This window comes from Schistocerca cancellata, chromosome 2, assembly GCF_023864275.1.
Source record: "Schistocerca cancellata isolate TAMUIC-IGC-003103 chromosome 2, iqSchCanc2.1, whole genome shotgun sequence".
NCBI lineage: Eukaryota > Metazoa > Arthropoda > Insecta > Orthoptera > Acrididae > Schistocerca > Schistocerca cancellata.
This window is the reverse complement of record NC_064627.1, coordinates 1,032,518,590-1,032,543,558: the sequence shown is the minus strand read 5'-3', so window position 1 is coordinate 1,032,543,558 and position 24,969 is coordinate 1,032,518,590. Positions and strand designations below refer to the sequence as shown.

The 24,969-nt window shown below is 42.3% G+C and overlaps 1 protein-coding gene across 1 annotated transcript in view; it reads left to right on the top strand.

Annotated features, from left to right (window-relative positions):
- The window catches only part of LOC126160730 (uncharacterized), a 138,005-nt gene that overhangs the window by 52,667 nt on the left and 60,369 nt on the right, over positions 1–24,969 (top strand). Inside the window, exon 2 of the mRNA XM_049916925.1 lies at positions 3,239–3,328. Within this exon, the coding sequence (XP_049772882.1) occupies positions 3,239–3,328 (90 nt within the window). The remainder of the gene's footprint in view (positions 1–3,238; positions 3,329–24,969) is intronic.

The window sequence follows — 24,969 nt, the reverse complement described above, 5'->3', positions numbered from 1 at the left end:
TAGTGACCTCAGTAGTCATCAGACATGGTCAGAGAGCAGAATGGGGCGCTCCGCGGAACTCAGACTTCGAACTTGGTCAGGTGATTGGGTGTCGCTTGTCATACGTCTGTATGCCAGATTCCTACACTATTTCCGATGTGGTAGAGAAGCGGAAACGTGAAGGGACACGGGCAGCACAAAAGGGTACAGGCCGACCTCTTCTGTTGACTGACAAAGACGGACGACAGTTGAAGAGGCTCGTAATGTGTAATAGGCAGACATCTATCTAGACCATCACACAGGAATTCCAAACTGCATCAGGATGCACTGCAAGTACTATGACAGTTAGGCGGGAGGTGAGAAAATTTGAATTTCATGGTCGAGCGGCTGCTCATGAGTCACACATCACGCCGCTAACTGCCAAACGACGCCTCGCTTGGTACAAGCAGCGTAAACATTGGACAATTGAACAGTAGAAAAACGTTGTGTGGAGTGACGAATCGCGGTACACAATGTGGCGATCGGATGGCAGGTTGTGGATATGGCGAATGCCCGGTGAACGTCGTCTGCCAGCGTGTGTAGTGCCAACAGTAAACTTCGGAGGCGGTGGTATTACGGTGTGGTCGTGTTTTTCGTGGAGCGGGCTTGCACCCCTTGTTGTTTTGCGTGGCATTATCACAGCACAGGACTACGTTGATGCACGGCCTGTGGCGGAGTAGCTACACCAGAATAATATTCCTGTAATGGACTGCCCTCCGCAGAATCCTGACATGAATCCTACAGAACACCTTTTGGATGTTCTGGGACGCCGACTTCGTGGTAGCCTCACCGACCGACATAGATATCTCTACTCATTGCATGACTCCGAGAAGAATGGGCTGTTATTCCCCAAGAAAGCTTTCAGCATCTGACTGAAGAGTCGAAGCTGTCATCAAGGCTAAGGTTGGGCCTACACCATACTGAATTGCAGCATTACCGATGGAGGGCGCCACGAACTAGTAGTCATTTTCAGCAAGATGCCCGGCTACTTTTGATCACATAGTGTATATTGGTAAGCGATGTCGCATCCTAGGTGTTTAAAATTTTTACTTTTTCCAAGATTTTATTATTCAAGACGACTATAGATGTTACTGGTTGTCTACCTTGAAATGCCATCACTTTCGGTTTATCTATCGACAATGTTAGGTTGTAACTTGAGGATATCAGGTGCAACTTACAAACCCCCCCCCCCATCTGAATGCCAACTTCGTTCTCCCTAATCAGAGTTACGTCATCCGTATACAATAACATCTTCAAGACAGAAAATTTTGATTGTTCAAAAACTTGCTGTAAGAAAGAGAGCGCTTACCAATGGTCATCTTCTGAATGCCTGTTTAATGAGTCAGGGATTTTTTACTACTGCTTCACAGTATAGTTATTCCCTTATGAAGATTGTGGTAAAATTACAATGGCATAAATAAAAAATATATTTCTTATTCCACATTAACATATTCTTTTGCATAAAAAGTGGTGCAAAATGCCGCAGTAAAAACGACAGACAGCAAAGACAAATTTAAAACCAAATAGATTGATTTCTCGTTATCAACTCCTTCTATTCAATAGAAAAGTTTCTGTGTAATATCTAAACAGATTGATGGTTTGGAACTACTCTCATGTGCATTAAAAAAAGAACGCTTCAAAAAACTTCTACGCAGTCATCGTATGCCATATTTACATGTGAATGTGTAATAGGAATGTAAAATGACTAGTTCTACATCGTTATGGTTAATAGTACTCGTCCCGTGTAACATAAACTCATTACATTTGCTTCCCTTTCCCGTTCGATAGAAACCTCACGTAACTGGACAGTACATTGAAACCATCAAGTACGACGGGCGTTCAATAAGTAATGCAATACATTCTTTCCTGAAAGGAGGTTGGTTTCATTCTGGTTTCAAATACATCATCTTATTCCCCATTCTTTTGACTAAAAAATGCCTATTTTCAGCCGCGCGGGGAGCCGCGTGGTCTAAGGCGCCTTGTCACGGCTCGCGCGACTTCCCTCGTCGGAGGTTCGAGTCCTCCCTCGTGTGTGTGTGTGTGTGTGTGTGTGTGTGTGTGTGTGTGTGTGTGTGTGTGTGTGTGTGTTATCCCTAGCGCAAGTTAGTTTTAGTGTCTAAGTCTAGGGACTGACGACCTCAGCAGTTTGTCCCATAGAAGCTTATCACAAATTTCCATATTTTCCTTTTTTCAAAATAATCGGGGTTCGATGCGATTATCTTACCAACCTTACTGAGAGGGCCTGAATGCACGCATGCTCCAGTCTTCTGATGGACATCGGAGCCAACATCGTGCTGCATCAGTAACCTCCCCATCATCCACGCACTGTTTCCCGCGGAGTGCATCCTTCATTGGGTCAAAGAGATGGAAGTAGGACTGTCGAGATCCGGTCTGTAGAATGGGTGAGGAAGAAAAGTTTTGTGAGCTCCTCTCGGGTGTATAGATTTGTGTGAGGCCTTGCGTTGAGCCGGTCGTTGTGACCGAGCGGTTCTAGGCGCTTCAGTCTGAAACCGCGCGACCGCTACGGTCGCCGGTTCCAATCCTGCCTCGGGCATGGATGTGTGTTATGCCCTTAGTTAGGTTTAAGTAGTTCTATGTTCTAGGGGACTGATGACCTCAGACGTTGTCCCATGGTGCTCAGAGCCATTTGTACTATGTGTTGACATGGAGAAGTTCGTTTGCCTTTTTGTGGCGACTAACACGCGGGAGTCGTTCGTTCAATCTCCTGAAGGTAATACGAGCGAGATCGGGCGGGTGTGCGCGACCTTGTTGCGGTAATGACAGAAGCCTCGCCCAACGACTCGCCGTGCTTTTGTTCGCTGACAGGTCTCCGTAGACATTCTTCGAGCGCCTGTGAATATCTGCGTTGCTCTCGTTCCGTCAAAAGAAACTGAGCGACAGCTCTCTGCTTGGAACGCACCACCTTTACAGACGCCACTTTGAAGACTACGTATAGCGCTGCCACGTATCTGAACTTCATTGGATGAAGCGGGAATATTCCACCATACCCCACAACGAATTCCACATTTTTTGCGCCGAAAATGGTCGAGAAAAAAATATTTCACAGCTTATCGAACGCCCCTCGTAAATAAGAGATTGTGAACTGTTCGTATTTATAACCGCATGCATCATGTTTATTATCGATTGTCCTTGTGATTGTACTGTGATGTTTTCTCTGTAACGGACGCAGCAGTGACCTGCGGCTTTGTTGCTGTTGCAGAGTGAGGAGGCGATGGGTGCCAGGATGGAGTCCTTCTGCTGCTGCTGCTCCCTGAAGAGCGGCTGTGTGATAGTGGCCATTGTGTACGTGGTAAGTGTAAGCCGAGCTGCACTGCTTACCTAGCCGTGACGTGGGACGGACGTGTGGGCGGCAGAGGCGCAGCTGAGCTGGGCCTGCCTACCTCTGCGCTCGCAAAGTGCCTTACTCGGGCCAAGGCGAGGCGCGCTTCCTAATTACCGCACTTAGAGCCGAGAAGGCGGGCAACACGAGAACCCACTGTGGCGCAACAAGTGGATTACCGCCATAGGTCTCTTCTGTTTCCAGATGCAGGCCTACTTAAGCAAAACACTCGCCTGGCCGTTGAAACTGCAATACCCTGAAGACGGCACACAATTGAAACGTCCCCTTAGAAAAATTATACATGACTGTGCTTTAAACTGACACACAATATTTTTAGCGCAACTTAATCTGACTTTCAAAAACCCCTACAAAAGAATGGCCCTGACTAACATTAATCCATACCTTTCACAAATCACTTACCTCACAAAAATCTTCGTTACTCGAACTACTGCAATACAGCGAGCGCCACTACTGCCAGCTAAATAAAAGATTCAAACTATGGAAGGCACTACCTACTGATAGGCATAGTTAGCAAATGAAATATTTTTATAGAGAACAAACAATGTATTTACCTTAATAGTCATCAAAAGCCATAATATATATAGCAGTTCATGACATCCAGTCTTATAAATTTAAAAACTCCGCCATTTCTCTCCCCACATCCACCACTGCTGGCGGCTCACCTCCAACTGCGCAACGCTACGCGCTGTTAACATCCAGCTGCCCAACGCTACAATGACGAGTATTACAACAATGCCAACCAGCCGCAGACTTCACACAGCACAGCCAGTAATTTCCATACAGAGCGCTAAGAAAACCTAAACAGCCTACTTGCACAATAAACGTCAAAGTTGCATGAAGTTTAATAATCCCCTCCTGGGTCAGGCTTTTCATTCATTACATAGTTCTTGTAATGGTTAACAGTGATTAAACTAACTGCATGTTCAGTACTGCTGAGCCCGACGGAAAATGTGACACTAGCAGTGACTATATACAGCGCGAACCAAAACTTAGAACGCATGTGCGCTTTTGTATAGCAAGTTTTTGCTCACCTTCCTCCATTAATATAATAATAAACAGACTGCAAGTGCTGCTCATTAAGTGAAGCGGATGATCACACTATCGAATGAGAGAAATGATTGTCAAGAGGTATTTTTTTGTCATTTAAATTAATAACTGAAATGGCTCTGAGCACTACGGGACTTAATATCTGAGGTCATCAGTCCCCCAGAACTTGGAACTACTTAAACCTAACTAACCTAAGGACATCACACACATCCATGCCTGAGGCAGGATTCGAACCTGCGACCGGAGCGGTCGCGCGGTTTCAGACTGAAGTGCCTAGAACCGCTCGGTCACATCGGCCGACAATTAAACTGATGTCAAATATCTTACGGAGGGGTGGTACTGTACCCTTACAATCTTCACCGACAAACTTGGACAGGTTATACAAGGATACTTTCCGAGTATTTTGGTATATGGGACCCACGGTCTCTGGAGGATCGGTGCAGAGTTATGGCATGTCGTTTGGTTTCTTGTCCCCAGAAAATAGTGCATGATAGGACAAATGTCGGCGGTGTGCGTTGAGTCTCTCGTCTCCATTTCCCCACAGTATCAGTTGTTACAACAGTAATGCCCTCCTTACCTCGTTGCCCACGAGACTGCGCGGTTCTGTCTAGGGTTTTGTTTTCCGGCAAGTGTAAGTTGTACGTCAATAATGATACACAGCAGTACTGTGGATAGGTTTCAGTTTGTCGATACGCACTCAGTGTACGGGTTCACTGAATGCAATGCAAGAGAGGCACAACGGCGCTATGCTATAAATGGAAACTCTCCACCCCACCCTCCTCAGGTTTGCTGGTAAGATGGCCTATTGGGTAGCTCGTCAAAAACTGAACACAGATAAAGCATGGAAACAGGAAGGAGGTGTACTGAACTGTGAAAAATGAAGAAAACTCGAAATAGTGAACGGTCCAAGCTTAAGATGCGCATCATTGTGCATCTTTGCTTCGCAATGGCGTTGTGGTTATGTGGTTTTTTTCTTTCCATTGACGTATCTGTTCGCTGTATTCACGTGTGTGTCTGTGTCGTGGTGTAACGATCATTTGCAACAGCGAAGTGTAAGGACAGGAACTCTAGATGTACGTACCTCCTATTTGTTCTACATAAGTACCACATTTTATGCCTCTTGCGTTCGGTTTTGCAACTTTTGACTTATGAATACCTTTGTTGTAACATAGTTCACACCCGTTTATTTGTCGTTTCCATTTCTGTGACAGGTCTTTGCAGCATCTCGCCTGCCCTCACTATTCCTCAACTATACTTGCGACGGTAATATATTCTTACCACATGACTCATACTCTATAACCAATGCAGAGCATGACAAATGTCAGGACTACAGGAGGAGAGCAGACATGTCAATAATGACCGGACGGGAAGTTTTGTCAAATCTGTTACCACACAATCACGACGCCGTGGTTCTTGCAATTTGCTCGATGTTGGACCGTTCACTGTTTCTATTTTGCTTCTTTTTTTCACAGTTTAGTACACCTTCTTCCTGGTTTAATTCTCGGTTTTTTGACGGGCTATCCATTGGGCACGTTACTACTAAATCTGAGCGGGCTGCTATGGGGAGTTTCCATTGTAAGCTGTTCGCGCACCGACGGCAACCACAACACAGTAGTTTCGCATCTGTACATAAGCGCGTACAAGAAACTGGTTGTTGCCATGTTAGAACGGAAGATAGTGGCTGTGTGAGGCATGCTAGAATATCCGATATGGAAGAGAATGTGTTACATGCGACTGGTGACAATCCTGCCTCTAGTAGTCAACGAGTTGCTCGAGCTCTGAACACTAGCCAGTCAACTGTTTTGTGAGTCATACTTGAACATGAGTTGAACCCGTATAATTTTCAGAACGTGAAGTCATTGCAGCCAGCAGACATAACATTTCGAGTGGCGTTTGCACATTGGATTCTATAGCAAAGTACAGAAACCATAATTTTCCGCCAGCCGGTGTGGCCGAGCGGTTCTAGGCGCTTCAGTCCGGAGCAGCGCGACTGCTACGGTCGCAGTTTCGAATCCTGCCTCGGGCGTGGGTGTGTGTGATGTCCTTAGGTTAGTTAGGTTTAAGTAGTTCTAGGTTCTAGGGGACTGATGACCACAGATGTTAAGTCCCATAGTGCTCAGAGCTACTTGAGCCTAATTTTCCCTGCTTTTGTGTTGTTTACGGACGAGGCCACGTTCACAAGCGAGGGCATGTGCAATAACAGGAGTAACCAAGAATGTCACGAGAAAATCCATACTCTCACACTACAGTGAATATCCTATCAACAGAAGTTTGCCTTGAATAAATGGGGCAGGTTTGTCAACGATTTCGTGACTGCACCTGACCTACTTGCTGATACACTGAATGGAGTCGTGTATAAAATTTGTAAGACGGATATGTCATTTAGATTTTTGTATGTCATCCATGTGCACGACAGACAGAGAGACAGAGAGACAGAGAGACAGACAGAGACATGTTATTGTTCAACAATCTAGAATAGTACGTCATGGATGTATTCAGTAGTGCTTTGTATATATTAGATGAAGAAAGATTGTTTGTAAACACTAGAAAGGTTGAATATGATGTATGTATAGGAAAGCGAAGAGAATGTAAATTTCGAATAACATTATTTCTGAAGAGAAGTAGTTTGAGGCAAGACTGTAGCACTGCGCAGGTAATTTTTCAGAATAAATGTCAGCTAGTTAACTTGATCAGAGCTGAGAGACCACCCCACTTCCCTGAATCCTACATTAAGATATCAACTTACTAAGCTGTCTGATTGTCATAGAAATTCTGTTAACATTGTACGCTTTTCAAATCATTGTTCACTTTGTTGAACAAAGCATTGTTCAGACACAATTTTATGTGTGAAGATCACGTGAAATTTTACTCTGTCTTTAGGAATATATACTTGATTCTAAAATCGTTGTCTTGGAATGTCATTTCATGGGAATAGTTACTCTCCCCGAAGCACAGTTGAAAGGATATTTCACACACATTACTACTGCGTACCATGTAGTCTGCAACAGTTTGAGTATATATTTAGAAATAGAAATCTAGCTTAGCCACTGCCTGTTTGCTGTTGTGATTCCTAAAAATCTGCAACAGTGCTGTCAAAACGCGAGGCTGCGCATTTAATATAAAGACAAGTTGTATCCAGACCAGCTACAGTTAAATTCAAATTAGGTTCTGTTTAGTCAAAGGTGAGCAACGAGTTAAAGTTGGATAACGGTTCATTGGTACATAGTTTTGATAATGCGTAGATATTTTTATAGAATGGGAGGTAATTCTAGGCTAAATTTCGGATAGTAACCTATAGTGGGGAGGTTACAAACTTTCCTTCAACATGTCCTCCCACATTTCCTTGAGGATCTGCCGCCAAGAATTCGTCAGCTTATAAGTTTTCAGCGTGACGGGGTGCCGGCACACACACCACTCGGCGTTATGAAGCGGAGACCAGAGTCCCTTATACCGAAAGAATCCGAAAGTATACCTTAACAACTTTTGAAAGTTTGTCGTTGAAATTCGGGTTCACACTGTCTTTTTCTTGGTTGTCACACTGTTCACCTGAAATAATGCCGATTCCTAGGCATGATGTTTACAGAACTGTGCCGAAATAGTGTCCGCAATCATGTTCTATCATTGCCTCATACAGCCCTTATCGAACTGCAGACACCTACGACAATACGCAGAATAACGTAATCACGTCTGGAGTACACGTGCCCGCCATCTGTCCCGCCAGTTCCCACAAGGACGCCAGCACCCTTTGCTGTACAACGGAATTCAAACAGTAGTTAGCCGTTTGTCTCTTAGGTAAGACGACTCGCAAAGGCTTGCTTGATTCACATTCACTTTTACACGACAGAACTGAGCTCCATGAAAAACATTGCTACGCTATACTGTAGGTGTGTATGTTGATAGTCTTGGGAGCTAAATCTGTCAATCGAAAAAATCTAATATCGTTCTCTACGATGGTGAAGAGGAAGAGTATAGTGAAATTTCAGGGTTGAAAACGTGTCTTCTCCAGAGATTGGGATCCTCTCAAAGTATGGGGTACAATACTGCTGAGAGAGAGATACTGTGAAGATGAATATAACAGAAATTCTGAACGCGATGAAACAGTATAAAAAATTTTTGGTGCGATAATAAAGTGATACGAGTGGATATGACGGATACAAAAGGTTTTAGTCCCATAACTATATTTAACAGTAAGAAGAAACTATAAGGGAAAAATACAGGCACTCGTTCTGAAGGAATTACTGCGGAACTACCAAAACATGGAAGAATGGCACTGAATCTTGCTTCCTGCATTTGATATGTATATGCGAACGCTGGCTTGAAAACAGTAGTCTTAGTCTTAGTCTTCAAGAAAGGAGATAGCTGCAGCGCATAAAATTACAGAGGAATAAGTATCTTGAACACCGTTATGTAATTTAATAAAACTTTAAATTTATTATATCTGCTTTGATAGCTTTTAGTAAAGTGACGCCCAAACAAACGGTGTTATGTAATTTAATTTAGCCCGAAGCAGATTAGCAATCAGCAAACTAGCTCAGTACTCATGGTGGTTACGGGTCCATAAATAATTCTCTCTCTCCTGAATGCTCACAGGTATTCCCCAACATATATATAAAATCAAACGTATAGTTAAAACTCATGTGCTTATAGCACCAGATAATAATTCGTACGCCAGTTCAATTTGAAATAATAAAACCCGTAACTCCATATCGTGGTTTCGTCTAGAATACCAGTATAAGATAACAAGCAGTCTTTTGCAGCTGACATCTTATATTAGAACTAGAATCCTGTGACCAGGCCTTCCTGCCTGGGATATTATCTCGCAACCTTGAGAAAATCTGAAAGTGAAAAATATTAAATTATTCGTAGCGGCCACATAGCTCGTAGAATCTGAAAGAAAATGTAGTGTCCTAACCGGCGCCACGTCTCGAAGATGAGCTGAAAGAAAATTACTAATTATTTTCTAGTATGGCGCTTAGCAATGGTCAATATTCCGTTAAGGCCACGTCTACTCAGGCCAAGTAAAGTTGAAGAATATACATTATTGAATACCGTACACAAATTTTAGGTCATGAACAACTATATTTTTTCTTCGTTTTCAACTTACATAGACTATTACAGCAAGATGAACTTCAGACAATCGTTCTTTTCTCTTCAAGTCCAATACCAGAAGAAGACAAAAGGATAGTGTGTTCAGACACAGAATCTTGAATGTCCATGGAATATATTGCAACACAATGCATTTGATTATTCTTTGGTACACCGCGTCAGCAATTCGTACATTAACTGCCACCACATGGCACTTACAAATTTCGAATTCATGACCACCCCAGGAAATACAGTACAACACAAGATAAATAATATATGCTAAGATAATTTCGTTATCTGAAGTTCCAAACAGATATAGGAAAGGAAAACCCTGATCAGGTAATATACAGACAATAAATAGAATATTGGATAAAAGGAGGGACTACCGCTTTTTGACATACAGGGGTTGGGCAAAAATGTGGTAAAACTACAATAAATGCATGTTTGAACCTAAAAGCAGATGATAGAAAGCCTACAAGTTGTGCTGTTGTAACTGACTACGAACGGCTCCTGCGCAATATGTTGCATGCGTCAGTCGTGAATTCGGAAGAGAATTGTTCGTGCTCGTATGGTCGGTGCTTCCGTGGCCGAGAGAGACGAAGTGTTCGATGTTTCAAGAAGCACTGCATCGAAGGTTGATAGCGCATACAGAGACAGCGGAAAAATGTTGCCTGCCAAGTCAAAATGCGGACGAAAATGTGTTTTGACGGACCGTGACAGAACGTCATTGAAAATGACGGTGACAAAAATAACGGGACCACAGCTGTCAATGGCACTGCAGAACCGAGCATCACACTCGCGAATCCTGTCAGCACCTAAACAAAACAAGCAGGGCATTGCAAGGCGAGCTGAAATTCCAAAACCACTCCATTGATACAAATTACTGTAACATGTAAAAGTGATACCGAAGCCATAAAGCCTGGGATTTGGAACAGTAATCACACACTCCTTGCACCTTTTGTAAAACAGTTGCAGACTCTCAACAAAGGCTTTTTGTGGAGTCGCTCGAAGCACCGCGGTCATAATCTGTTGGATATCCAGTTCATTACATGAGATGAGATCAGTTGCTAGCAATACGATCCGGGGACCAACCGACAGTCAGTGGCATGGTGTTAACCGTTTTCTCCGCCTCCTCCCCCCCTCCCTCCCAAATAAAAGTCGGTTGACTGATGAAGACGCTGTTATCAGCTTTTCCGACATCAAAGGCTTCATCCACCATAAATTTCTAACAGATGGAGGCACGGAAGTCGATGAACACCATGTCACTATAGTTTGGTCTCTGGATAGCACTGCTAGCATCATCTCCTGTGCTGATATCGAAGGATTACGATGTGTTTGGTGCACATAACAACAATCCTCCCTTTAGGTTGTCAGGTGTGATCGATCAGAACATTGATGAAGAGCATGCCAGTCCTCACCCAAACTAATATCGGGCCAGTCACACTCAAATGCCCCATAAATCCGGATATTGGACGATTCGACCAGCCAGAGAAAGAGACCCACACTGAGGCCCCGTTCAAGCTCTGCCAGGTACTGATAATGGTAGCTTAACGAGTATGTACCTGCGTGTCCTTCAGTGATCACTCAATATCTAACGCTTTTTACACATACGTCAACGTGCCTGATAACAGCACTGAACACGAAAAGCACTCGTACACTTTGGTGGCTGTTCCATCTGTCAAAGAGAACTGCGACTCTATAATCGTGTACATACCAATTAGTGGTGTGTACACGTGCAGGTGTTGACAGATGCGAAAATTACCGAACAATCAGTTTAATAAGCCACAGCTGCAAAATACTAACACGTATTCTTTACAGACGAATGGAAAAACTAGTAGAAGCCGACCTCGGGGAAGATCAGTTTGGATTCCGTAGAAATACTGGAACACGTGAGGCAATACTGACCTTACGACTTAGAAGAAAGATTAAGGAAAGGCAAACCTACGTTTCTAGCATTTGTAGACTTAGAGACAGCTTTTGACAATGTTGACTGGAATACTCTCTTTCAAATTCTAAAGGTGGCAGGGGTAAAATACAGGGAGCGAAAGGCTATTTACAATTTGTACAGAAACCAGATGGCAGTTATATGAGTCGAGGGACATGAAAGGGAAGCAGTGGTTGGGAAAGGAGTAAGACTGGGTTGTAGGCTCTCCCCGATGTTGTTCAATCTGTATATTGAGCCAGCAGTAGAGGAAACAAAAGAAAAATTCGGAGTAGGTATTAAAATCCATGGAGAAGAAATAAAAACGTTGAGGTTCGACGATGACATTGTAATTCTGTCAGAGACAGCAAAGGACTTGGAAGAGCAGTTGAACGGAATGGATGGTGTCTTGAAGGGAGGATATAAGATGAACATCAACAAAAGCAAAACGAGGATAATGGAATGTAGTCGAATTAAGTCGGGTGATGTTGAGGGTATTAGATTAGGAAATGAGACACTAAAAGTAGTAAAGGAGTTTCGCGATTTGTGGAGCAAAATAACTGATGATGGTCGAAGTAGAGGATATAAAATGTAGACTGGCAATGGCAAGGAAAGCGTTTCTGAAGAAGAGAAATTTGTTAACATCGAGTATAGATTTAAGTGTCAGGAAGCCATTTCTGAAAGTATTTGTATGGTGTGTAGCCATGTATGGAAGTGAAACATTGACGGTAAATAGTTTGGACAAGAAGAGAATAGAAGCTTTCGAAATGTGGTGCTACAGAAGAATGCTGAAGATTAGATGGGTAGATCACATAACTAATGAGGAAGTATTGAATAGGATTGGGGAGAAGAGAAGTTTGTGGCACAACTTGACCAGAAGAAGGGATTGGTTGGTAGGACATGTTCTGAGGCATCAAGGGATCACCAATTTAGTATTGAAGGGCAGCGTGGAGGGTAAAAATCGTAGAGGGAGACCAAGAGATGAATACACTAAGCAGATTCAGAAGGATGTAGGTTGCAGTAGGTACTGGGAGATGAAGAAGCTTGCACAGGATAGAGTAGCATGGTGAGCTGCATCAAACCAGTCTCAGTACTGAAGACCACAACAACAACAATATGTGCGAAGTTACATTGACATCTGGCCATGTCTTCTGACTGCTTTGTCTTTTTTTTTTTTTTTTGTTAGACAGTTAATATTGTGCTGGAAATATCTGTACAACAGTGCAAATGTCCGCGGTATGCGCTGTGTGTCTTGTTTAAAAGGAAACATGTTAAATTCAAGAACCTTCAACATCGCAGCGCGTCAGCAAGCGTTGGTTAATATATTCAACTAAAAACCCGCCTCGATTGCGAAAAAAGCACCTAGTGTTAACCCAGGTTTCGGCGTAGACAACTATACCTTCTTCAGAACAACAACAAAACCCACAAGTGCCTAAGAAGACCTTTGTCAATGATTAAAAGAACACCATAGCTATACACTTATAAACGAAAAAGAAAAGAACACGAACAGTCCATATGTAGAAAGTCAAAACCACTACATAACTTAATAGTGTACGCTCCACCTCACACCGGCCTATGTTCGATGGGCCATGACCCTTCATAAGTTAATGACTTTGTACATACGTGTTTTCCTTTTCTTTTTCGTTTATAAGTGTATAGCTATGGTGTTCTTTTAATCATTGACGATGGTCTTCTGAGGCATTTGTGGGCTTCATTGTTCTGAAGACGGTGTAGTTATCTACGCCGAAACCTGGGTTAACACTAGGTGCTTTTTTCGCAATCGAGGCGGGTTTTTAGTTTTTAATACCTGTTAAATTCACTCACGGGGCTTACGAATGACAACAGTAATCTCCACCTTACGCTTCTCCCACCAAGCTTGAATTCAATACTGTTCTGCCTAGAGTTTTTTTTCTTTTTATGACACTGTTAGTAATGTGTTGACAGTGATATCCAGCAGTGTGGATAGGTTTGCTGATGAATCAATAACACTAGTAGACAAGAGCGAATGCAGAATAAAGAGTGTAATACAGTGATTTAGGTTTTTCTCCCCTGCTGTTCAATCTATATGTCGAAAAAGCAATTACGGAAATAAAAGAAAGATTCAGGAGTTGAATTAAAATTCAAGGTTAAAGTATATCAATGTTAAGTTTTGCTGAAGACATTACAAGCAGTGAAAGCGAAGAAGAATGGAATGAATAGTCTGATGAATGAAGAATATGGTTTCACAATAAATTGTAGACGAATGTAACGAGGAGTAGCATAAATGAGAACGAGGAACGTAACATCAAAACAGGAGATCACAAAGTAGACGAAGTTGTGGAATTCTGCAACCTGAAGAACTCGGTAACCTACTGCGGATGGAGCAAGGACATAAGAAATAAACTCTAGCACTGGCAAAAAGTGCATTCCTGGCGAAGAGAGGTCCGCTAGGCTCAACCGTAGGTATTAATCTGGGAAGAAATTTCTGAGGATGTACGTCTGAAGTGCAGAATTGTATGGTAGTGAGACATGAACTGTGGGAAAACTGGAACAGAAGAGATTCGAAGCCTATGAGATGTGGTGCTACAGAAGAATGTTGGAAAGTAGGTACACTGGTAAGCAAGGAATGAAGAGGTTCTTCGCAGAACTGGAGAGGAAAGGAACACATGGAAAAGATCGACAAGAAGGGACATCAGGGAATAACTAACATGGTACTAGAGAGATCTGTAGAGGGTAAAAACTGTCGAGGAAGACAGAGATTGGAAAACATACAGCAAATAATCGCCGTTGTAGGTTGCAGTTGTTACTCTGAGATGAAAAGCTTGGCGCAGAACAACTCGTGGCGGGCAGCATCAGACCAGTCAGAAGACTGATGACTCAAAAGTAAAAAAAAAAGACATTTAGTACATATATAAACATTTTTTATCAGCTGTATCCTGCAGCCTTGATAAAGATAAAAATAACATGTTCTAAGAAGGGCACGTATGAAATGGAGTTACGCGGATACCGTGTGAACTGTTAGGCATCTGTCATGCCGAACATATATATATTACTCTGATTCCCTCCTCATCAGAACTTGTAAAATGTCAATGAACGCGTGGTTTTCGTCTTCCGCTTCGCTTGAACCAGTGCAGTAAGGCATCTCTTTCAATATGTGCTGATGAAGGTTTATCCAGATTCAATTCTTTTTTGTAGGGTTCACTGACTGAATACTGCAGATGCGTTTGAATGAGGTTACGAGTGTACCATTAATCACAAAAACACGACTACGGTTCGCAGAGTTGGTATTCTTAAACGGTCTCACAGTTGTGTAAACAAGTTGATGAACTGATTCCTCGGATAGTTTCTTGAATAAAGTACCATTTCGGAATAAACTGAGTTAATCAAGAATTTGGTGCCACTGTACTCCAGAATGGAAATAAGTCAACAAGCTTAGATGCATTGCAGAGTATTCTAAAGGTGAAAAGTGCAATGCTCTGTTTCTACATTAAACATCCAAAAATTTGTTTCGTATTTGTTCAGCCCTAAAGATTTGAGACATATAGTTTCACTGAATATTTGAATACTATGTTATGATTAAAGTACGTTTAATAAGAATTTAAAGTCAGAACTAAGTCACAATTTCATTATCTGTTTCATTACTTGCTTGGAATTGCTTGGTACGCTTGTGAACGAAGTCGACGTTTCTCTATGGATTGTGATTTTTCCAGTTCATTTTTTTGTAGCTTTTTAATTTGAAGGCTAGTGATGTCAGGCATAACGGTTACCAGAGGATGTTCTCAAAATCCGACCTAGATCTTGTGGTAACGGACCTGTCATATTCCTTAGTTTTTGGGGTGTTTTCACCATGGGCTATGGAACTGGTCAACTAGGCACGTGGCAGTGCCTTTGGTGAGTTTCACAGCTAAGTTTACGAGCTGCGTCTTACGGCAGCACGTGTCGTCTTTCATCATCACAGCACTGCGAGAGGAGTGCAGATGCACGCTTCTGACGCAGGTAATCAAACGCTCCTGGCAACATGCAAGGCTTTGTCGCTCACCATTATGGCAGTAAGTTTAGGTCACGGGTACACATCGCGTTGACAGGCGTAGTATTCATCGAGCGACGAACTACAGAAAAGTATGGTTTTTAGGCAAGACTTCTTACAAAGTCATAAGAGGTGAGGCAGGTGAATTGCCCTCAGACATCAGGAAGAATGTAATAATTCCATTTCCAGGCGAGACATATACTGACAAGTGTGAATACTAAGAAGCTATCAGTTAATCAAGTGATGGTTGCAAAATATTGACACGAATTATTTACAGAAGAACGGAGAAAGTTGTATGGAACGACCTTAAGGAATGCTACTTGGGCCCTGTAAAAATACAGGGACACGTACGGAAATACTAACCCTACGACTTACCTTAGAAGATAGGATGAAGAAAGACAAATCTACGATCATAGCAGTTTTAGATTTAGAGGACATTCTGACACATTGCGTGGACTACACTCCGTCAAATTTTGAAAGTCGCAGGGACAAATACCGAAAGGTTATGTACAACTTGTACAGAAACCGGACTACAGTAAGAGTCGGACATGAAAGGGAACACAGTTGAGGAGGGAATAAGGCAGGGTAGTACCCTGTCAGTCAATGCATTTAGGTAACCGTGAAAGAAACAAAGAAGAAATTTGGGAAAGGAATTAAATTTCAGTGACAAGGAATAAAAATTTTGCTGTTTGCAGATGATACAAAGTTCTTGGAAGAATAGCAGCACAGAACGGATAATGTCTTGAAAAGAAATAAAAGACGAACATCAATAAACTGAAAACAAGGGAAATTGAATGTAGTCGAATTAAATTAGGTGATTCTGAGGAAATTAGAGAGTGACGAACTAAAAGCTGTAAATGATTGTTGCAATTTTCACGGTAAACTAACCGATGATGGCCGAAGTAGACAGGATATGATACGGAGACTTGGCACATCAAGAAAAGCCTTTTCCAAAAATATCAGTTTGTGTTGGAAAGCCTTTCGTGAAGATGTTCGTCTGAAGTGTAGCTTTGTATGGAAGTGAAACGTGTACGATTAGTAGTTCGGAAAACTAGAGAATAGAAGCTTTTGAAATGTGGTGTTGAAGACGGGTAGATCCCGTAACTAGCAAGAAGATACTGAATGGAGCTGGGGAGAAAAGTAATTTATGGCATAACTTGAATAAAAGAACGGATCGGTTGATACGAAACGTTCTGAGACACACAGAAATTGCCAGTTTGGTATCGAAGAAGTGTGAGACATAAAAATTGCAGTGGGAGACCAAGATATAAATGTAATAAACACGTTGCAATAGATGTAAGTTGCAATAGTTACCGAGAAATGAAGTCTTGCACAGGGTGGATTCGCCTGTAGAGATAGGACTGGGAACAAGATACCCCAGTCGGAATTAGAAAACATCAAACAACAAGTACAACAAATACTGGAACAAAATAATGTGCAATCAGAAGAAGAAGAAAATACAGTAATGGATTCAAACATCCCAGAGCAAACAAAGACCAACACGCATCAATTAAACAACCAGAGGAAAACGAAATCTTAAGACAGCCACCAGAACAAGCACAAATAGAACACGAAGAGACACACATGTTAGATATAGAAGAGAAATTTCAGCTGACATATATAGAATACAAAGGCACAAATACAGACATTAGACCATTCTTGCATAGACTGCCAAATAACTCACAAGTCGAAACAACAATTACAACTATCAACACAATCATACACAACAAAATAAATGAAAACACAACTATGGAAGAGTTAAAACTACTGGTTTATATAGGAGCACTCACTTCCCTAAATATACACACTAGGCACAGATCAGAACAAACCAACACACAGAAGAAACCCACAAAACCAGCATGGCAACACAGGCTACAGATCAGAATACAAAAACTGAGAAGACATCGGACAGCTAACACAATTTATAAGAAATGAAATGTCAGAAAAAAAACTAAAAAGGTTAGGTAAAATCTCACAACAAGAAGCGATAGAGCAATTAGATGAAAAGAAGCAGAAATTACAAGCATTGGCCAAACGCCTAAGAAGATACAAAAAAAGTGGAAGTAGAAGGAAATAAAACCAAACATTCAACACAAACCAAAAGAAATTTTACCAGACAATAGATAACACACACATTAAAATAGACAATCCACCAAACATAAGTCGTGGAACACTTCTGGAGCAACATATGGTCAAACCCGGTACAACATAACAGGCATGCACGGTGGATACAAGCAGAAACAGACACATACAAGATGATACCACAAATGCCTGAAGTGATAATTTTGCAACATGAAGTCACCCAAGCAATTAATTCTACTCACAGTTCGAAAGCCCCTGGAAAAGATAAAATAGCAAATTTCTGGGTACAGAAGTTCACCTCAACACAGTCACATTTCACTAAATTATTTAACAGTTACATTGCAGACCCATACACTTACACATGGAATAACTTATCTGAAACCACAGCGACTGCATAGAAGCGTCTATACCCCAGGAGCAACAGTGTCCCTAATTTGCTGGGAAGTGGCGGTGCGGTCCCCTACGGCACTGCGTAGGATCCTACGGTCTTGGCGTGCATCCGTGCGTCGCTGCGGTCCGGTCCCAGGTCGACGGGCACGTGCACCTTCCGCCGACCACTGGCGACAACATCGATGTACTGTGGAGACCTCACGCCCCACGTGTTGAGCAATTCGGCGGTACGTCCACCCGGCCTCCCGCATGCCCACTATACGCCCTCGCTCAAAGTCCGTCAACTGCACATACGGTTCACGTCCACGCTGTCGCGGCATGCTACCAGTGTTAAAGACTGCGATGGAGCTCCGTATGCCACGGCAAACTGACTGACACTGACGGCGGCGGTGCACAAATGCTGCGCAGCTAGCGCCATTCGACGGCCAACACCGCGGTTCCTGGTGTGTCCGCTGTGCCGTGCGTGTGATCATTGCTTGTACAGCCCTCTCGCAGTGTCCGGAGCAAGTATGGTGGGTCTGACACACCGGTGTCAATGTGTTCTTTTTTCCATTTCCAGGAGTGTATATACAACTACAGAAATCCGTAATTATTGATACATGTTCAATCACCCGAAAGTTCCTAAATGCAATATAACATATACCGTACAGTTAAAAGGAAGTCACGCTTGATCAAGGTCCGCGTCACTTTCCATTTTTAAGCAGACCTAAGGTCTGAGAAAGGAAAGAAGATAATAATAATAATAATAATAATAATAATAATAATAATAATAAGGGCAGCGGTATTCTCAGCTGTAACTGACTTAGAACCAGGTGGGGGTATTCAGCAAAATGGTTATTTACCTGAAGCGCTTTTTTGCCCTTCGTCCACTATCTTTAGAACTTCTATGATGACTTTGTACCTATGACCTTCCTTCGTTACATCTTGGCGAAAGTGGAGTCCGACTTGCCTAATCTCCAGCTATGGCTCATGCTCAATCAGTCTTCTGACTGGATTGATGCGGCCCGTCTCGTACTCCAGTTCTGTGCCAACTTTTTCATTCCAGAGTAGTACTCGCAAGCTACGTCCACAACTTGTACACCAAAGGAACTTGTACACCTGCGCAATATCTTGTTTGGTAGCTAGCGGAAGTGTTTACACTCAGAAGAGTATTCCTGGAGCCACTCTGCAGCAATTCTGGACGTATGGGGTGTTGCATTTTTCTGCTGGAATTGCCCATCGGAATGCACAATCGACACGAATGGATGCAGGTTATCAGACAGGCTGCTAACGTGCGAGTCACTTTTAAGAGTCGTATCTAGATATATGAGGGGTCCCATGTACCAACTCCACGCGACCCACACCATTACAGGGCCTGCACCAGCTTGAACGGCCCCTGCTGACATGCAGGGTCGTTAGATTCATGAGGATGTCTCCATACCCGTACGCGTGCATGCCTTCGGTACCATTTGACACGAGACGCGTCCGACCTGGCAACACGTTTCCAGTCATTAACAGTCCCATGTCGGCGTTAATAGGTCCAGGCGAGGCGTAAAGCTTGGTCTGTTGTTGTTGTTGTTGTTGTTGTTGTTGTTGTGGTCTTCAGTCCTGAGACTGGTTTGATGCAGCTCTCCATGCTACTCTATCCTGTGCAAGCTTCATCTCCCAGTACCTACTGCAACCAACATCCTTCATAATCTGCTTAGTGTATTCATCTCTTGGTCTCCCCCTACGATTTTTACCCTCCACGCTGCTCTCCAATACTAAATTGGTGATCCCTTGATGCGTCAGAACATGTCCTACCAACCGATCCCTTCTTCTGGTCAAGTTGTGCCACAAACTTCTCTTCTCCCCAATCCTATTCAATACTTCCTCATTAGTTATGTGATCTACCCATCTAATCTTCAGCATTCTTCTGTAGCACCACATTTCGAAAGCTTCTATTCTCTTCTTGTCCAAACTATTTACCGTCCATGTTTCACTTCCATACATGGCTACACTCCATACAAATACTTTCAGAAATGACTTCCTGACACTTAAATCTATACTCGATGTTAACAAATTTCTCTTCTTCAGAAACGCTTTCCTTGCCATTGCCAGTCTACATTTTATATCCTCTCTACTTCGACACTCATTAGTTATTTTGCTCCCCAAATAGCAAAACTCCTTTGCTACTTTAAGTGTCCCATGTCCTAATCTAATTCCCTCAGCATCACCCGACTTAAATCGACTACATTCCATTATCCTCGTTTTGCTTTTGTTGATGTTCATCTTATATCCTCCTTTCAAGACACTGTCCATTCCATTCAGCTGTTCTTCCAAGTCCTTTGCTGTCTCTGACAGAATTACAATGTCATCGGCGAACCTCAAGGTTTTTATTTCTTCTCCATGGATTTTAATACCTAATCCGAATTTTTCTTTTGTTTCCTTTACTGCTTGCTCAATATACAGATTGAATATCATCGGGGAGAGGCTACAACCCTGTCTTACTCCCTTCCCAACCACTGCTTCCCTTTCATGTCCCTCGACTCTTATAACTGCCATCTGGTTTCTGTACAAATTGTAAATAGCCTTTCGCTCCCTGTATATTACCCCTGCCACCTTTAGAATTTGAAAGAGAATATTCCAGTCAACATTGTCAAAAGCTTTCTCTAAGTCTACAAATGCTAGAAACGTAGGTTTGTCTTTCCCTAATCTTTCTTCTAAGATAAGTCGTAAAGTCAGTATTGCCTCACGTGTTCCAGTATTTCTACGGAATCCAAACTGATCTTCCCCGAGGTCGACTTCTACTAGTTTTTCCACTCGTCTGTAAAGAATTCGTGTTAGTATTTTGCAACTGTGGCTTATTAAACTGATTGTTCGGTAATTTTCACATCTGTCATCACCTGCTTTCTTTGGGATTGGAATTATTATATTCTTCTTGAAGTCTGAGGGTATTTCGCCTGTTTCATACATCTTGCCCACCAGATGGTAGAGTTTTGTCAGGACTGGCTCTCCCAAGGTCGTCAGTAGTTCCAATGGAATGTTGTCTACTCCGGGGGCCTAGTTTCGACTTAGGTCTTTCAGTGCTCTGTCAAACTCTTCACGCAGTATCGTATCTCCCTTTTCATCTTCATCTACATCCTCTTCCATTTCCAGAATATTGTCCTCAAGTACATCGCCCTTGTATAGACCCTCTATATACTCCTTCCACCTTTCTGCTTTCCCTTCTTTGCTTAGAACTGGGTTTCCATCTGAGCTCTTGATGTTCATACAAGTGGTTCTCTTATCTCCAAAAGTCTCTTTAATTTTCCTGTAGGCAGTATCTATCTTAACCCTAGTGAGATAAGCCTCTACATCCTTACATTTGTCCTCTAGCCATGCCTGCTTAGCCATTTTGCACTTCCTGTCGATCTCATTTTTGAGACGTTTGTATTCCTTTTTGCCTGCTTCATTTACTGCATTTTTATATTTTCTCCTTTCATCAATTAAATTCAATATTTCTTCTGTTACCCAAGAATTTCTACTAGCCCTCGTCTTTTTACCTACTTGATCCTCTGCTGCCTTCACTACTTCATCCCTCAAAGCTACCCATTCTGCTTCTACTGTATTTCTTTCCCCCATTCCTGTCAATTGTTCCCTTATGCTCTCCTTGAAACTCTGTACAACCTCTGGTTCTTTCAGTTTATCCAGGTCCCATCTCCTTAAATTCCCACCTTTTTTGCAGTTTTTTCAGTTTTAATCTACAAGCTTGGTCTAATGCAGGCATTAAGGGTATACGAGTCGGCCCTCATCTGCGAAAGCCAATATCGATTATGTTTCGTTGAATGGTTCGTACGCTGGCACTTGTTGATGGCTCAGCATTGAAATGCGCAGAAATTTGCGGAAGGGTTGCACTTCTGTTACGTTGAACGACTTTCTTCAGTCATCGTGTGTCCCGTCCTTGCAGGATGTTTTTCCGGCCGCAGCGATGTCGGAGATTTGGTGTTTTACCGGATGCCTGATATTTATGCCACACTCATGAAATGGTCGTATGAAAAAATCTCTTTCATCGCTACCTCGGAGGTGCTTTGTCCCATCGCTCGTGCGCCGACTATAACACAACGTTCAAACTCACTTAAATCCTAATAACCTGCCATTGTAGCAGCAGTAGCCGAGCTAACATCTGCGCCAGACACTTGTCTTATATAGGCGTTGCCGAAGGCAGCGCCTAATTGTGCCTGTTTATGTATCTCTATTTGAATACACATGCCAATGCCAGTTCCTTTGGCGCTTCTGTGTAACTGTTCGATTTATTCCAATCTCTTTCTCCCTCTACAGTTTTTCCCCTCTACATCTCCCTCTAGTACCCTGGAAGTGATTCCCTGTTGTCTTAACAAATGTCTTAACTTCTTGTCCCTTCTTCTTGTCAATGCTTTCCATTTAATCCTTTCCTCGCTGATTCTGAGGAGAATCTCACCATTCCTTATCAATTCAGTTAATTTTCAACATCCTTCCGTAGAACGGAACCACATCTCAAATGCATCGATTTCCTGTAATTCCTCTTTACTTTTACTGAGGATAGCAATGTCATCAGCAAATCGTCAATTTAATGTCCTTTCACCTTTAATTTCAGTTCCACACTTGAAACTTTTTTATCATTCCCATCATCGCTTCTCGGCGTATAGATTAAATAGGAGGAGAGAAAGGGTTCATCTAGTCTTACACCCTTTTTAATCCTTACATTTCTTTCTAGGTCTTCCACTTTTTTTGTTCCCCCTTGGTTCTTACACTTATTGTACAGGGTGATTCAAAAAGAATACCACAACTTTAAAAATGTGTTATTAATGAAAGAAACATAATATAACCTTCTGTTATACATCATTACAAAGAGTATTTAAAAAGGTTTTTTTCACTCAAAAACAAGTTCAGAGATGTTCAATATGGCCCCCTCCAGACACTCGAGCAATATCAACCCGATACTCCAACTCGTTCCACACTCTCTGTAGCATATCAGGCGTAGCAGTTTGGATAGCTGCTGTTATTTCTCGTTTCAAATCATCAATAGTGGCTGGGAGAGGTGGCCGAAACACCATATCCTTAACATACCCCCATAAGAAAAAATCGCAGGGGGTAAGATCAGGGCTTCTTGGAGGCCAGTGCTACATTTTCATCACTCGTTCTCGGCCGTCCAGAACTTTTCCCTTTGCACAAACACCCATTCTCTGTAAACTGTTTATACCAACGTTTAATACACCACCTATCAGGAGGTTTAACACCATACTTCGTTCGAAATGCACGCTGAACAACTGTCGTCGATTCACTTCTGCTGTACTCAATAACACAAAAAGCTTTCTGTTGAGCGGTCGCCATCTTAGCATCAACTGACGCTGACGCCTAGTCAATAGTGTTTCAAGCGAAGAAATGTACGACTAAATGAAACTTTATAGCTCCCTTAATTCGCCGACAGATAGTGCTTAGCTCTGCTATTTGTCGTTGCAGAGTTTTAAATTCCTAAAGTTGTGGTATTCTTTTTTAATCACCCTGTATATTACCCATCTTTCCATATAGCTTACCCCCAATTCTTTTTTCTTTAGGATTCCGAATATCTTGCACCATTTAACATTGTCGAATGCTTTATCCAGGTTGACAGATCCTATGATTGTCTTTTCTTCAGTCTTGTTTCTATTATCAACCGCAACGTCAGAACTGCCTCTCTAGTGCCTTTACCATTCCTAGAGCCAAACTGACCATCATGTAGCAGGTCCAAAATTTTCTTTTCCATTCTTCTGTATATTATTCTTGCTAGCAACTTCGACGCATGAGCTGTTAAACTGATTGCATAGTAATTCTCGTACTTGTCGGCTCTTGCTATCATTGGATTTGTGTAGATGACATGTTCCCGAAAGTCTGATAGTATATCGCCAGTCTCATACATTCTACACATCAATGTGAGTAGTCATTTTCTTATCACTTTGCCCAATGATTTTAGAAATTCCGATAAAATGTTATCTTTGTATTCTGTCTTATTTGATCTTAAATCTTCCATAGCCCTTTTAATTTCTGACACTAATACTGGATCCTCCTCCTGTTTCCTGTTAACTCCTGTGTCTTCTTCCATCACATCAGACAAATCCTCTCCCTCAAAGCATTCAGTTTACTCTTTCCACCTATCCGCTTTCTCCTCTGCATTTAACAGTGAAATTTACACAACGCTCTTAATGTTACCGCCCTTGCTTTTACTTTCATCGAAGGCTGCTTTGAGTTTACTGTATGCTGAGTCAGTTCTTCCGACAATCATTTCTTCTCGGTTTCGTCACATTTTTCGTGCAGTCATTTTGCCTTAGATTTCCTGCACTTCCTACTTATTCCATTCCTGACATATATTTCTGAATTTCGCTGGACATTTATGTACTCCCTTCTTTCGTCGATCAGCTGAAGTATTTCATCTGTTACTTGTCTTGCACTGCCTCGGCCCCACTTCGCGACCCCGATGCGGCAGCCACGAGTGCTGTACTGGAACAGTACAGCACTCAGTTTCTGACGGCGTTTTGATCTAGTATCATTCTCCTTTTAATACACCCTATATTAAAGATAAATCGTTAACTTTCGAATTACCTGGAATGTCAGGAACAGTTCCAGTACAGCACTCGAGGCTGCCGCATCGCGGTCGCGAAGTGGGGCCGAGGCAGTGCAAGATAAGTTTTACATTCTGACGATAACTTATGGATTTGTAATTTTAGCTTGACGATGTCCACTATGGACAAACGATGGATACTGTTATTCTGAAGAAGGTTGGGTTATCCCGACTGAAACCTAGGAAAATTTCTAGGTAAACGGTGCAACTGTGGCTGGTCATTATTAAAATTAATATTTATACAGTTGCTGACAGGGCCGCGAAATGTTGATGATATTTACTAATCCAAGTGCTAGTTAAGCCCAACAGCACTAAACTTCGGTGATCTCATGGGAACAGATGTTATCATCGCGCCAAGGCTGTTGGCGGGAAACACAGTATGCAGAATACAATTCTCTGTTATGTTCATTTAACTCAGAACTTGATTTTAAACAATATTTCCAGTTACGCGTCCAGCGGCAGTTTTTATAGAATCTCAGTGTTTA